This window comes from Zosterops lateralis (assembly GCF_965231275.1).
Source record: "Zosterops lateralis genome assembly, chromosome: 5".
NCBI lineage: Eukaryota > Metazoa > Chordata > Aves > Passeriformes > Zosteropidae > Zosterops > Zosterops lateralis.
Genome location: NC_139766.1, coordinates 45920111 through 45934501, shown reverse-complemented (window position 1 = coordinate 45934501; position 14391 = coordinate 45920111). Strand labels below are relative to the sequence as shown.

Sequence of the window (14391 nt, the reverse complement as noted above, 5' to 3'; positions counted from 1 at the left end):
CAGATAGCCACATTAAGGCCTTATTTGCTCACATAGCAGAGCTATGATGGAACCGCAGCTCATGGCCATACTCCAGTTAAGCATTCTGGATATTCAAGGGTATTTTTTTGTTGTTTAGACTTGGAAGATGATGAATTGCTTCATGCTTGCTATCAAACTCTGCTATCTACTTACTGTGTACCTCTAGAGTTGTGATCCTTGTAATACTGCCAAGGGTATCCCATAATACATTGCCCAAGAATTTCCTGTTTGGAAGATGCAGTCCATACTCATCTGTCCTAGTTTAAAAAATCCTGGGTTTAAAGGCTTAGTTTGATTTTCAGTAGAAGCTGTTACTTGCGAGACTTTAAAAATCTAGAGAAGGTAGATGCGTGTCATTGTTCTTAGGAAACATCCCGGACATGCTTTTGCATCTTGTTCAATACAACAGCTATTTTCCAGTAGGTCTGAAAACTCAGTAATTTCATTGTCAGATACCACATTTACTTAGAGGTCTTACTGTGTCTTGTGCTTAGCAAGATCAGAGGGCTGGAGAAATGGCAGCAGAGAGGGAAGAGATTTTTGCTGAAGATTAAACAGCATCACATTGCCAAGAAGACGTGGCAGTTCTTCAGTACACCTTTAAAGAGTGGCCGAGTTCACATTCTAAAGTAACAACTTTTCACTTTTTAAAACAGAAACGGGATATCATTTACCATCTGGGACAGATGGACAATTTATGGGAAAGAGGATTTTACTCTGTTGGACTTCATAAATGCCGTCAGAGTAAGTTTTCTACTGTCCTGGGTTAATACAAGACAAGAAGAAAGGAGTTTTTTGTTTTGGGCTGTTGAACTGTGTTCTGTTTTTCTTTTTTATTTTCCATCAAGTTACTGGTCAAAGCAGAATAATTTTAGTAATAATGTCAGTGGGGATGTCTCTAAGTAAAGGCATCTAAGCCTGTTTTCAAATTCCTTGTTAATTCAGTTGGCTCAAATGTATCTTAGTAAAACTTTCTGTCAGCATCCATGCATTATCAGGTTTTCTGGTTTGGATCTTATGGATTTGAATAATTAGCTGTAGTATTAGCAGCAGTACTATCTGCTGGTTTGGGCAGCTGTTCTAGTCTTCTAACAAGTTTCAATTTGTGAATTCCAGGAGAAATATGGAATTGAACCAACTATGGTTGTACAAGGAGTCAAAATGCTCTATGTTCCTGTGATGCCAGGCCATATTAAAAGATTAAAGTTGACGTAAGTATAACTGGAAAACTGATTTAGGGATGCAATGCACATACAGATTATGTTCATTGCTTGTATCAAAAGGACACGTGTCTGACAGCAGTATTTTCTCTCAAAGTGGTTTCTAGCCATTAATACTTTGGAGAGAAAAAAGATATTGGAATGAAAAAAGATAATTTCTTACTTCTGTAAACAAGAAAGAAAAGAAAAAATGAGGAAGTAAATTAATTTCTGTGATGAGGAACGGAGACTTGCAAAATGCTGCTTTAACTGTTGAATACCAGAATGAGAAAGCTACAGAAGTCTGACAGTAATTTTTGCAGGGGAAAGAATGGTTCAAGCAGAGCAAGATACTAGAGCCTTTTGAAACTGGCTTAAAACTAATGTTGATGTTTACCAACTTAGCTCTGAAGGAATAATGTATTGCTGCAGTTTAATATATCTGGAAGTCTGTTCAGTTATAGTAATTGTTTGAGATTCTACATCACTTTAGCCCTTTAAAAAAATATGGCATTCACAAAGGCTTTGCAATACTGCTTACAGACAGGAAATAGAGGTATTTCACCCTGGCAGTTTGGCAGGATGTGAAGGCAGGGCATTGGGTTTTGACTGAAGGCCTTTGCAGAACAACAGCCAGATCTCATCCAGGTTTAGGTCTGCTTTATACCTGTGGATTGGACTACTTTAGCTCAAAATCTGTTTCTTCCTATGAAGTGTGTGCTAGTCAGTGCTCACAGGCTTTGCTGAAACAAGTGGATGCACTGATCAGTACTGTTTTGAAGGCCTGCCAGTAGGTATCAGGCAGAGAAGTATGAGTAAGCTACTTCAAACTCCTGGGGAGAGAAGAGCTGCTAAACTGTAGAGTGCATGGCATACTAAGATGAGAATTTATAGCCTGTCTCCAAAAACATTGCTTATATGCTTTCTCTTACAGCTATATAAATAATATTGAATGAGTGAGGTATGTAATGAAGTCAAAGTCATGGTATGAAGCTGCCTTCTTGTGAATATCAGGATTTTTTACTGTTCTGTGACTTTAATGCGCTGTGTCTGTCAGGAAAATGGAATACGATTTGCTGAAGCTCAGGGGGAGGAGCAGCTTTTGTGTGCAATTTAGAGGTGGCTTATTCTCTATTTTAATTTGGTCTGTAGTATGCAGGACAGTACATATTGCTGGCAGTAAAATTCCTCCTAGTCTGGCCCTGAATTCCCACTGCCAATCCTCTTGGTACATTTATGAACTGTTCTTCATTTCTTTATAGGATGCAAAAGCTTGTGAAACCATCAGCTGATAAGAAGTATGTGGATTTGACGGTATCATTTGCTCCAGAGACAGATGGAGAGGAAGACTTGCCCGGGCCACCAGTGAGATACTACTTTGTTCAGGAAGACAATTGATGGTAGAGACACAAAGTCACCCATGGACCATTTGTTCTGGGAGTGTGCTAATTTTCAGCTATTAAAGATGGTACTATATATTTCTTTTTGGTGAAGCCTTAATTAAATGGTGAAAATCAGTGTCTTTGCACTGAAGACAAACTGGATTTGTTTCTTCTGCTCCTGTATTCTTCAAGCCTGTTTGCTCAAAGGAGGATTGGTCACTCCATGAGATGGAATGTCCAGTACAGTCCTTACCTAATGGCAAGATTTGTATTGAGGAAAGCAAGAAGAATGGTGAACCTAAGGAATGGTCCCCATGTGCAAATTAGGCAATTTGCATTTGCTTAGGGAAGACTGCAAAAAATAGGAAAACCACCATTTTATGATACTCCTGGTGTTCTAAGAACATCTCAAATTCATTTCATATGTTACTTCATTCTCAAACAAGAATTCCATTCTTGCCATCTACACGTGAGATTTAATCCATCTGAAAAGCTTAAACTCCCACTTAAAAGCAGAGGAACTGCCTTCTTGTGTGGCTGGTTAGTGGTGCCCTGGTCAGCACAGCTGTCTTGTGTCAGTCTCAGCATGGAAACATAGGGAGGGAGTGTAAATTGTCAAAACTCCCCTGAAGTCCAGAGAGCTGGAATTGTTGATTATCTGCACTAAGACTGTTCTTTGTGGAATACTGCAGTATGGGGAAAGTGAAAACCTATTGGAGAGCCGAATTAGCACTTTCAACAATAAAACTTGGTCTTCAACAAAGAGAAAATGTGGTTGAGCCTTTCTCCCCTCACCAAATTAAAATCACTGTAGCACTTGATGATGTTAAAAGGGAGGAAAAGTCAATACCTTTTGGTATTGATGGTCATAGCAAACAGTTACCTCAGCTGCTCCTTTTGGTACCGTTTCCCTATAGCAAACTTGTGCTGTACACCTCTCCTCAGAACAAGTCTGAACTGCATGGAACAGTGAGGTTTTTACTCTCATTGGGCAGTTATTGGGATATCTAATTATAAAATTTCTGCTTAATTGGAAATCATTATGGACTAATTTTGCTGCTGTGGTGAGGTAGAGGTGTGTTACAGAAACATCATCATTTAACTCATTTAAATACTGGATACTTGAGGTAGTACTTCTTTTTTTCTCCCCATCATAGAAGAGCAAGGCAAGGTTAGAATAAAAACTTACAAACTGAAATACCTCCTCATGTGTTTCAGGTTTAGCAATTGTTATTGAACATTAACTCCTGCAGCTGTTGCAAAAACTATTAAAAACCTAGCTTTTTATCCTCAAACATAATTTAAGTTTTAGGGATGTGTTCACATTTAATTTAGTGATGTCACTAATCGGTGCTAAGGTTTAGGTCAAGTTAAAAACACTGTCACCTCTCACAGTTGGAGGCTGGGAAACAAATGAAAAACTTTGAGTAAGTATACTCTGTTACATTAGTGTGGTGTTAACATCATGCTTATGCTTTTGAAATAAGCAGCATTTAAAAATAGTAAAGTATCAGAACTATTCTAGAATGCAATATGACTGTCCTCAGGGTTTAAAGTAAACTGTCAGATATAATTCAATGCAATGGGTTTTACTAATGACAACATGAACACCTTTGACAGTTTTATAAAACTTCCAGGTCAAGGCTGGCAGGGATTACAGCCAGAATTTACAGATATGGCTGTATCTTTATGGTGCTCTTACTGTGTGTCTGCTGGACAGATGGATGCTCTGTGGATGGGTTCTGCTCAGTTAAAAAGTTAGGTATGGAAAAACTAAAAGTGCACAAAGGCTCTAGATACTAGCACACCTTTAAAATTTTTGGATATAAATGAATCTAGGTAAAATGGCCCAACTAGTAACTTCAAGAGGACTTTCTGTAGAAGAAATTGGCATGTCAAGTGTCTTGTTAAAACTGTTCTTCCTGCTTTAAACCTTTTTGAATTGCTGATATGAAGAGTGAAGGTGTTTATATGGAAGATTGTAAAGTGCACATTTCAAATTCAAATTTCAAATTCAGTGTGAATTTCTGTTTGATAGAGCCTGTTTCTCAATCTGTTCCTGCTTTTTATCAAGAGTCTCTGCAGGTGTTCATCATGATCACACTGAAAAGGCTCTGTCAAACTGGGTGAGTGGATTTTGGGGTGCTGATCTTCCAAATCTCTAATGTTGCAACAGTGCTACTAAGCTAGAGGCTTGTAGAGTTACCTGGAATCTGAGAACTGCTTTTTTTTTTTTTTTTTTTTTTTTTTTTTTTTTTTTTTTTTTTTTTCTTTTTTTGTTCATTGCAGTGAAAGCTTGTGTTTGTCTAGGACTGTTTGATGCACAATTCCTGTGGAACAGCTAAAGCTTGCTGTCTTCCTGCAACAATGAAGAACTGACTTCTCACTAGAGCACTTTGAATAGCTTTCTTTCAAAATGTTACTCTTCGAGAGAGCAGTTGATTTGGAGGAATAAAGTTTTATATCAGTAATGAAGATCCTTCTCACTCCAGTGCTTTCTTGAAGACTTTGCTTATATTTATATCAGCTTTCTCTGAATTTATATCACTCTTAATAGATGCAGTTAATTAATTTGTGCATGCAAAGCATTAAGCTGCCAGATCAAGTTTTCTCTGGTTAGTCAACATGTTTCTTTAATGTTAGGAGTAGTGAGGATTCTGTGTGAGGGTCTCAATACTGTTAACTGTTAAGACTGCTTTGATGGATCAGATGCATTTAAGCATTTATTATCTACACCACAAGTAAAAAGTAGATGTTTCCATATTATTTCCCCACCCTTTTCCTATGCATGATGAAATATGTGACTGCTTATTAAAAAGATAAAGCTATTCAAGAATAGTTGTATATAGGAAGAACAACTCTGGCACCAGTTGGGCTGTCATCTCTTCATGGCTTCTCACATCCCGAAATAATACGGGTTTGAGCTAGACAGAGTCCATACATCTGTCAGACTTGTCATCAAATACAAGTAAAGATCTTAGATAAGTTCGTTATCTTAATTTTCATAATTTTTTCCTTGTGTTTTTGAAACAATGTAGGCCAGTTGTTTTAAGAAAGAAGCTGAATTTCAGCCCAAAGCTGAAATTAACTTGAAAGCTTATCAATCCCTGTGCAATTACAGAAAGCAAATGTGCAGCACAGTGCAGCAATCTAAACCTTTGTCCAAGGGTTGATACATTTGACCAGAGAACTTTTGAATATTTATTTTAGCAAAGTTATATTGTGTGTGGTTGATAAGGTAGCTGGTGCAGGTGCTTATCCATGTCCACAAAGCTTATTGAGGCTCGACCTTAAAGGCGCCATATGAATTCCAGCAGTGCTAACAGCAGAACTGTGTTGCTGTACCCTTTTGTATGGCACAGGTTAGAAACGAGGAAAAAGTGTTGAGTTACCACTTCCCCCAGCAGCATACAAGTTTCCATTTCATAGGGGAAAAGCTGCAACTGTGATTCCGTGCATACTGAGCAGCACCCTCTTCACAAGGTGATCTGAACTATTTTCATGGAAAAAGGTGCTAACCTCTCACGTTATGATGTACTTTTAAAAGTTCCCTTTAGTGGTCAGAAAGAATAGGAATAAGGAGACCTGGTGTTCCGGTCACAAGCGTGTGATAAAAAGCATCACTTAAAACTGTATTTTTGGGCGGTGTTTTGCTGGCACTGTAAGGTACTGCGGCCTTAAGTTCTCAAGCAGTTGTTTTTTGGTCGTTGTTGAGTTCTTCAGTAGAATTTTAAAGAAAAAAATTGCAACGCCAAGTGGTGACAAGGGATGTTTCGTAGCGTTTGGAAACCTGACGATTTGAACTGGCGTTTCCCACGGCGTAAATAAAAGAAGGGGACGCGTTCCCCGCCCGTCCCCTCAGAGAAAGGCGGGCAGGAAGGCGGGGGCGGGAGCAGCCGCTACTTCTGCGCAGGCGCAGCAACCTCGCGCGCCTAAATCAGCTGCCCTGCCCGGCGCGCGGCGGCCGCCGACCAATGGGACGGGGCCGGGGGGGCGGGGCCGGGGCGCTGCCGCCCGCCGGCCGAAGGCGCGCGCCCGCTGCGAAAGGCGCGCGAGGTTTGAAGGCGGCGCGGGGGGGGCGCGCGCCGGCCCCGGTCTGGGATGGCGGAGGCTTTGGTGAGAGAGCGCGGGAAAGGCCGGTCGGCGTGTCTATGTCTATCTGTGTCTGTTTCTCTGTGTGTCTGCCTGTCTGTCTGTCTGTCGGCTTTGTTGTGGGCGGCGGCCGGGCCCGTCCGTAGCGCAAAGGCGCGGCCCTCTTTGAGGGGAGGGACGGGGCCGGTCTTGCACTTCCCCCTGGGGACAGCGAGGCTGGCACTGGGGTTCCGCGCTCACTCCGTGCCCGGGCTGTTGGCGCAGACATTTGTGCGCTGAGGGCTGGGCTGTCGGGAACCCCATTCCCCTCAACGCGCAAGTGTCTGTGCCAGACCCCGTTCCCCTCTCAGGTTGCCTCTGCAGAGCCGACTTACACGGGCGAGCGAGCACACCAAGAGCAGGACACTTGTGCAGGCACGCTAGAGTCGTGCTTAAGTTTTAAAATTCTTCATGTGAAGAATGAACTGTTAAAGGCTCTTTTAGGTCCGTGACAGGAATTTTAAGGTCACTTGCCAGTGCTTTATGCTGCGAGGGGAAGGATTGACTGCGGAGTGTGGTTGTGCATGGTTTCTAAAGTGGTGGCTTTTGGTCAGTTGTTTTCCCATGTCACCTGTAACTTCCTTCTGCCACTTTGAAACCGATGTCGAACATTTACAGTGAAATCAATCCATGTGGAGTTTGCTTGGTTTTGATACCGGAGTAATATCTAAAGGGGAATCACAAGGAAGTGCAAAGTACTGTCAGTATGGCAAACTTCAGAAAAACGTGCCGAATTCTCTTGTGCTAGGATTAGATAATCACCACATTGAATATACTCTTTAAATTTACACTAATTAGGAAGAGGTTACAGTGTTTTTCAGCTAAACATTTACGTTTTTTTGAGATGTTTTCCTGTCACGTTTGTGAAGAACTGCACTCTGCTTTGCTGTTGAGTTTTTCTTGCCCTTTCATCCCCTTTTATCCTCTACAACCATTGCTGGTTCCCAGGTCAGTGGCTTTATTTCATTACACAGAGAATGTGCTGCTGCTTGAATCATTACTGCAATAGTGGAAAATGACTGGAGTCCTGTCTGCTGATAGAATGAATTTAGTTATACTTGGGTTTCAAGTGTATGAAGAGGCACTGTGGCATTCTAAGAAAAACAATGCTGCAGTAACTCCCACTCTCCCACGACTTTAAGATGTCTCAAGTATCCTCAAGATCTTGTTTTTCTGTCAAGTGTCATCATGCTTAGTAAAAATTGATTCTTATTTCTTCACAGAATCATTTAAAAAAAGACTACAGAGCAAGATTCTGCCATGGAGGAGGGTAATTTGCATTTAAACACCTATTCTTAGATTCTGGAAAACTTACCTTGGTTTTTATCTGAGAGCTAAATGTAGAAAACTACATGATGTAGCTTATTAAACTGATCATATGGTGTGTCCCAAATTTCTTGTATTTCTTAGTGGCAAGAGGAGGAAGCTCTTTGGGGGGCAAGGCTCTGAGGTTTTCCTTTGCTGAGGCAGCAGATTGTGGTGTGGCTGTACCTAAGGTACCCCTAACTGGGCTGCCTGAGTAGGGAAACAATAATCTGTGCAAATATGTTGCCTTTCAAGGAGTAGTGAAATGAAGCCCATATAGAGTTCCAGCGTATTTGGACCTTGCTGGTAGATGTCAGAAATGAGTTTGAGCACTTGCAGTGCTGTTACATTGTTTACATGCACGTTAGGAGTCTGTGAAGGTTTTGTTACTGAAAGCCATTTTTGGATGTGAGTTTCATGAGCTTACCAAATCTGCCCAATTAGTTGTTTTTAAAGGTACATAATGATCACAATGGGAGTAGTATTCCATAGCTTTTCTAGTGTTATTTTGGTTTTGGTCAATACTGTCTGACTGGTGAATCACTCTCTTCTTCCCATTTCATTTGTGCTGGTTTGGAATAATAATCCAACCAGCTGAGCTGTTCACTTGCTTATGGATTGGATACCTCAAGCCAGTCCTTGCTGCTGAAACTTTTGTAAAAGCACAGAAATAGCTTCTTTTACAGGGTAAGTCCCTGTATGAAGGGATAGATGTGCAGCAGCACGTTTAATTTCCAAGTCTGTGATGCTGTGACTACATCACTATGCAGGCAACATAGCTCAAGGTCTGATTTATAAAAAAATTACTTATTTCAAGTGAGACTCTAGTCAGCCTAAAGGTCATTTACCTCAGGGCTGTTGCCCTCAGTTGCATGTTTTCTTTTTTATGTAGAGAGAATTCTTCATTCTTATTATAATCTGTGCCAGTGAGGCTTTTCTTTTTTCCTGGAATTCTTACTTAGACAAATTTCTTTGCAGATATCTATGCATGGAAATGGTAGATAGAAATATATTGAAGTTGGAACTAAGGGAAATAATAACCTAAAATATTAAGAAGTAAAATTTTGCTACTTTAATATTTGGGATAAGAGCATTTGGTATTTTTGATTGAAAATATTTTTTCCTTCTCCTTTCTAGAAATAAGATTGATCTACAGCCAGGTCAAAACGTACTGAAACTTATACAAGATTGTTTTGAAAGTAAGCTCTTATTTGGTGTTTTGCTTGATTTGCTGATAAAAGAAAAAAGGTATTTTCCTCCTTGTGTTATTTAGTAGTAAGTAGATAGAAATAAAAAACAGGGATAAAATGGATAAATATAGTATTTCTCAGGGTTTTAAAGAACAGCCGCTTCTCAGCTTTTTAAAACTGTCTTAGCTGTCTTAGGATCTCTTTCTCAAGCAGCTGATTCTTTTCTTGTTTGGATTTACATGACCTTAATAAGCCTTAAAACTTCTTAAAATAAATAAAACCTGGACAATTCCAAGATTCCCATATTTACTGTTTGTTTCTTCATAGGTTGCAGCAATGATCTTACAATAAACTCTCCAAATTGCTCAACTGTTTTTTTGAAAAATAAGAAGAGGACTTCAGTGCAGAGACAAAGGATAAGTTCTGTCAGTGTCGTAGGGTAGCAGTGGGTACAGGTTCATGTGGGTACCAGTTCAATTATGTAGGATTTAGTTCTGGATGAGCACCTGTAAAAGTATATAGGCTATAATTTAACAATCTATAATAGTTGTTGAAAATATGGGATTTTTTTTTAGTTTGTTGTGTTCTAATGTTCTAGAAACAGAATTATTTAATAGTGTTTTTCCTTGGGTTTTTACTAATGAGAGCTTTCTCAGCTTTTTGTCCAGGACAGTTAAATTTCTCATAGTCTCAGGCTGAAGCGCTCTGCCTCATTACTGGTGGTGGGTATGGCTGTCTTGGATTCCCTTGGGTTGGTTGTGGTCACTTTGCTACATAAATGGACACAGTTCTTAGCTTTCAAATGGACAGTTAAATTTAAAGGTGATAAATGTAGAAAGCAGCTGGTCAACTCCTGATAGTTATCTGTACAATAACTTCGTAAGTTTCTAACCTTGTTGATAAGTGGAAACAAGTTGAAGGCCTTGTTAATGTACTACCTGAGAGGATGATGCCAATAATCTAGAATGTATATTTAGTTTAAATATTTTGATTTTACTTTTTTCTGTTAAGTAGGATATTCTATTAATGGCAGGGTTTAGAACAGGCAATCAAAACAATGGTGTTTGTTTGATTTAGTCTGATGTTAAAATATAATCTCAAGTCAATTCTTGCTAAACCTCAACCTGTCTTAGTAAAGCGTAATTAAATACTTTAAATGAATTAATTCTAATGACAATAATAAGTAGTTTACCTTGAGATTAGCCTCGAGGGTGTCTGGTTAAAGTTGCATATAGATTTCTACTGTATACACTGTTTTACCTGTTGTTTGAAATTTACAGTTACTTTTAGAAAGTTTTACACAATAGAAAGTGTTTAGGTAAAATAGAACTGTGATTCGAATGAGTATGAATTAAGGGAAGGAGATTATATCATGTACTGTAGCAATGTTACAGATCCTGTTAAAATACCATTGCTTTATCAAATATTTTATTTTGTCTCATTATTTGTTACCAACTATGACAGCCCAAGGCAGGGTCAGCCAGCTCTGTGAAAAGAGCCCGTGAGTTTGCAGAAGCCTCACCTGCATCACCGCTAAAACCAGTCAGCAGCAGAGGTTGGTTGCACTATTACTGAATTAAGCTTTTTAAAGTAACTATTGGGATTTTGTAGGGTTTTAAGTAAAATAATTAAACCTATTCTATATATATGGCAGGACAGTCATGTGAATCACACCTGAAGCCTGTAACACACGATTATGTAGCTGCTTCTGAAAACACAGAGTCTCCTGTGTCTAGAAGTGAAAAAAAAAGTACATTAAAAGACGTTGAAGCACTGGGCCAGCATCCAGCCGTGCCTTTGGACTCTGAGAATAATCGTGGGTCCATTGCATCACCTATTCCTGTGGAGGAAGCCAAAAGTTCTCCTGTAGTTAAGTAAGTAGAGCTGAACATGGTTGTGGTGTCATATTCTATGTGTGCTCTCCACCTCAGTAAATCGAGTTTGGATTGTGAACTCATAAAAAATAATTCCAAGCTTTTTAGAAAGTTTCTATGTCTGAGTTTAGAAAGGGCAGAATTATTTTTCATTTAATATTCTGGTGATAAGTGCAGTACCCAAGTGAAGGAAGCCTGTCAAAATAGATTTAAACTCTTTTTTCCAGGAAAGTGCACCAAAGTATCAGCTTTTCAGATTGTTTAGACTTATTCAGTGAATCCTATTGACTTTAAAAGTTAACAAGAATTTGTTAAAACAGAAATGAGCGGTCATTGTTCCTCTTGCTCTGAATATACAAATACTTTATACCCAGTAAAATAGCTTCAGTTGTGATTATTATCTCCTTGTTGGACGATTTGAAGCTGAATTGCAGCACTGGCCAGTGTCCTGGCCACAGTTCTGCTTTCCTTGGGGACTGGATCTCTGGGATAGATCATAAAGATGGACTGACACTGATCCCATTGACTCCCATTGATGGAATGAGATTGGAAAAACAGTGCACTTACAGTCTAAGAGAGCTGATAATTTCTCAAGCACATTCTCATAAAATTAGGAATTCGTCTTGCTGAGCAGTCTTTACTTTGCTCAAGAATCACATGCTGACTCCATGTTGCCTGTGGACACTTGCTGCTATGCTGGAAAGTACTACTGCTAACCTGTGTTGCAGCAAGTTTCCAAAGGGAAGCTCATTCATAAGAAGTGAGATGCTGTCAGCAGGAGCATCTATTCATCCTCACAATACTTTATTGTGCACTCAGGATTTTTAGCAACATGTTTGAATGCTGTTTCTGATTCATAGGTTACGTTTTGATAACCGAAATACACCAGCTGCAGCAAAGAGCCGTGGAGAAGTTGAAAATTTGGAAGGCCCTCAGCCTGGGAGAGATGAGCAGGTTGTTCCTGTGCTAGGAGCAGCACGTGTTACTGCATCATCTGCTCGGCCAGAGAAGTCTTTCTCTTCAGCTGTCTTAGCAGCTGTGGCAACAAGAACACTTGGACAGAGGTTTGTTTGGGAGCTTAATATGGAACGTACAATGGATGAACTTTATAATAATTCTTCTGAGGAATGTTCTGTACTGTGTCTAGATGTTGGGAGATTTGGAAGACTGAAAGTCAATTTTCCTCCTGACCCTGAACGATATGAATGTTTTTTTCCTTCCATTCTTTAGATATTCAACCTTGATATCACCACCATCACCTCCTCCTGTGAAACATCAAGATATAGAAATAGAAAATGAATGTGAATTTTTAATTGATGAATCAGATGATGCATCTTCCACTTCTTGGATTTCGATACCCACTAAGAACAAAAAATCAAAAAAGGATGGCTCTGCACCTCTCATTTCTAAACCTCAGCCCTCTGAGGAGAAGGAGAAGACAAAGACTAAGAATGTCAAGAACAGAAAAGTACAGGCTAAAGCACTTACCAAACAGAAACTGGATCATCTGGATGTTGGAGCTTTTGACTTCAAAGAAATGTTAGAGTCAGATCCAATCCCTAACAGTGAGGAGAATGTACTTACTTCTCAAAGCCAAAAGAGTACTCATATTGGTAAGTTACTTAACAGCTCTTCAGACTTTTCCTTCCAAGTCACATTACTAGATTATTTTCTGGTGGTTTATAAGGAAATTACAATAAAGCGGATGATAGACATCAGTGGATTCCTTTTTGGTGTTTCAGTTGCCCAGTTAGATTTGGGTGAGACAGAGAGGCAGTGAGACTGTATTCACTTGTTTTGTCACACACTTTGCCTTTCCTGTGAGGACATTAAAAATTTAATTAGCAATGTTACCTTTTATTATGAAGAGTCATATAAGGTAGGTACCCAACAAGCTTTTGTTCCTCTCTCCATAGAAGTGCAGATATGTGCTTTGAACAGAAAGGAAATTGAGTTATAAGAATGATTTGTAGGACAAGACGCTGAAAACTGGAAAGCAGACTGAATGTAACATTTCTGCCACCCTTTTTTTATTAGGAAATACTGGAAGTACACCAGAAAGTTTTTTGTAGACTATAGTTTATAGTTGTCGTGTTTGTTTGTTTGTTTGTTTGTTTTTGTTGTTGTGGTTTTGTTGTTGTTGTTGTTGTTTTTTGCATTCAGGTGTCAACATATATCTTCAGGTTTAATGGGAAAAGATATTAATGCCCAAATATTTTGTGTATTGGCAGGAAAGACTAAAAAGGATGCACTTAGACAAGACTCTCCAAACCAGAAAAAGAACACAGAACACAGAAAAAGAACCTGGAAACCTGAAGAAGCTGAAGAACTGATGTTGTCATGGTCTGGATTGGAAACAAAACCATCTGCTGAAGAGCAGTGTAAAACAAGGATGTTGCCAAATGAGGATTTGCCTATGCCCTCGTCTGGGCATCAGGAAGAACAGACTGTGTCACTAAGAAAGTCTCTCAAATCTTCCAAGAATCTGCAGTTGGCTTCTACAGGTTCTCAGCATTTAGTTAAGAAGAAACAAACTGCTAAGAAGAAACAAAGTGCTAAGCAGAAACTTCCAAAAGTGAAAGTAGCTAAGAGAGGGACAGTAAGTCCAAAGAAGAAGCTTAAAAATTCTGTCCAGAAAAGAAGTAATAAAAAGCTTCAGTTACAAAGAGAGGAGAGTTCTGACAGTGAACCTGATGAAGAAGAGCTTGAAAGAGAGCCTGTAGAATTGAATGAAGTGTGCACCACACCTTTGCAGCAGAAATTAGAGACTCCTGTGATTCAGAAGTTGACTAAGTCTGAAAAGCGTAGAAATGAGCTGCACACATCGGAGTCACCTGGTGGGGCAAATAACAGAAATCCTCTAAAAGCACTCCAGCATCCCATGGAGAGTGTGAAGAATCCTGAAAAGAAACAGTTGTCTTCCAGTTCTTCAGGGAAGATACCCAAAAAAATTCCATGTAGAACCAATAAAGCTCTTTACTCAAGCCCTGAAGATGCTGAGTCTGAAACAGATTTTGGTAGCACTTCTGTACAAGACATAGCAAGAAAAAAACAGAAGTTATCAGATGTGAAAACAAAAAGTAACAAAAGAAAACATAACAGGCAGCATGGACCACTGTAAGCTTTTTGTGTAATTCCTTACAAATATGTATAACTTGGTAGATAATTAATCACACCTTGTCACCTTCCAAACGCTGATGGCCCAGTTGAAGTATGTGAAAGTTTGAGGCTGGTTGAGTATTTAATAGTTTAATCAACATTCTTAAAGCTGGTTACCATATTTAGTGTA

At 39.4% G+C, this 14391-nt stretch overlaps 2 protein-coding genes across 3 annotated transcripts in view; both read left to right on the top strand.

The window, feature by feature from the left end:
- The window catches only part of UBA6 (ubiquitin like modifier activating enzyme 6), a 29495-nt gene extending 25289 nt beyond the window's left edge, over nt 1-4206 (top strand). For both annotated transcript variants that reach the window (XM_083861170.1, XM_083861171.1), the window contains 3 exons: nt 678-765; nt 1138-1232; nt 2483-4206. In XM_083861170.1, coding sequence (XP_083717296.1) covers nt 678-765; nt 1138-1232; nt 2483-2618 — 319 coding nt within the window. In that variant the 3' untranslated portion in view covers nt 2619-4206. The remainder of the gene's footprint in view (nt 1-677; nt 766-1137; nt 1233-2482) is intronic.
- A 2446-nt stretch (nt 4207-6652) lies between these two features.
- The window catches only part of CENPC (centromere protein C), a 28283-nt gene continuing 20544 nt past the window's right edge, over nt 6653-14391 (top strand). The window contains exons 1-9 of the mRNA XM_083860771.1: nt 6653-6718; nt 7957-8003; nt 9176-9237; nt 9556-9653; nt 10693-10783; nt 10883-11102; nt 11963-12166; nt 12333-12715; nt 13334-14219. Coding sequence (XP_083716897.1) covers nt 6704-6718; nt 7957-8003; nt 9176-9237; nt 9556-9653; nt 10693-10783; nt 10883-11102; nt 11963-12166; nt 12333-12715; nt 13334-14219 — 2006 coding nt within the window. The 5' untranslated portion in view covers nt 6653-6703. The remainder of the gene's footprint in view (nt 6719-7956; nt 8004-9175; nt 9238-9555; nt 9654-10692; nt 10784-10882; nt 11103-11962; nt 12167-12332; nt 12716-13333; nt 14220-14391) is intronic.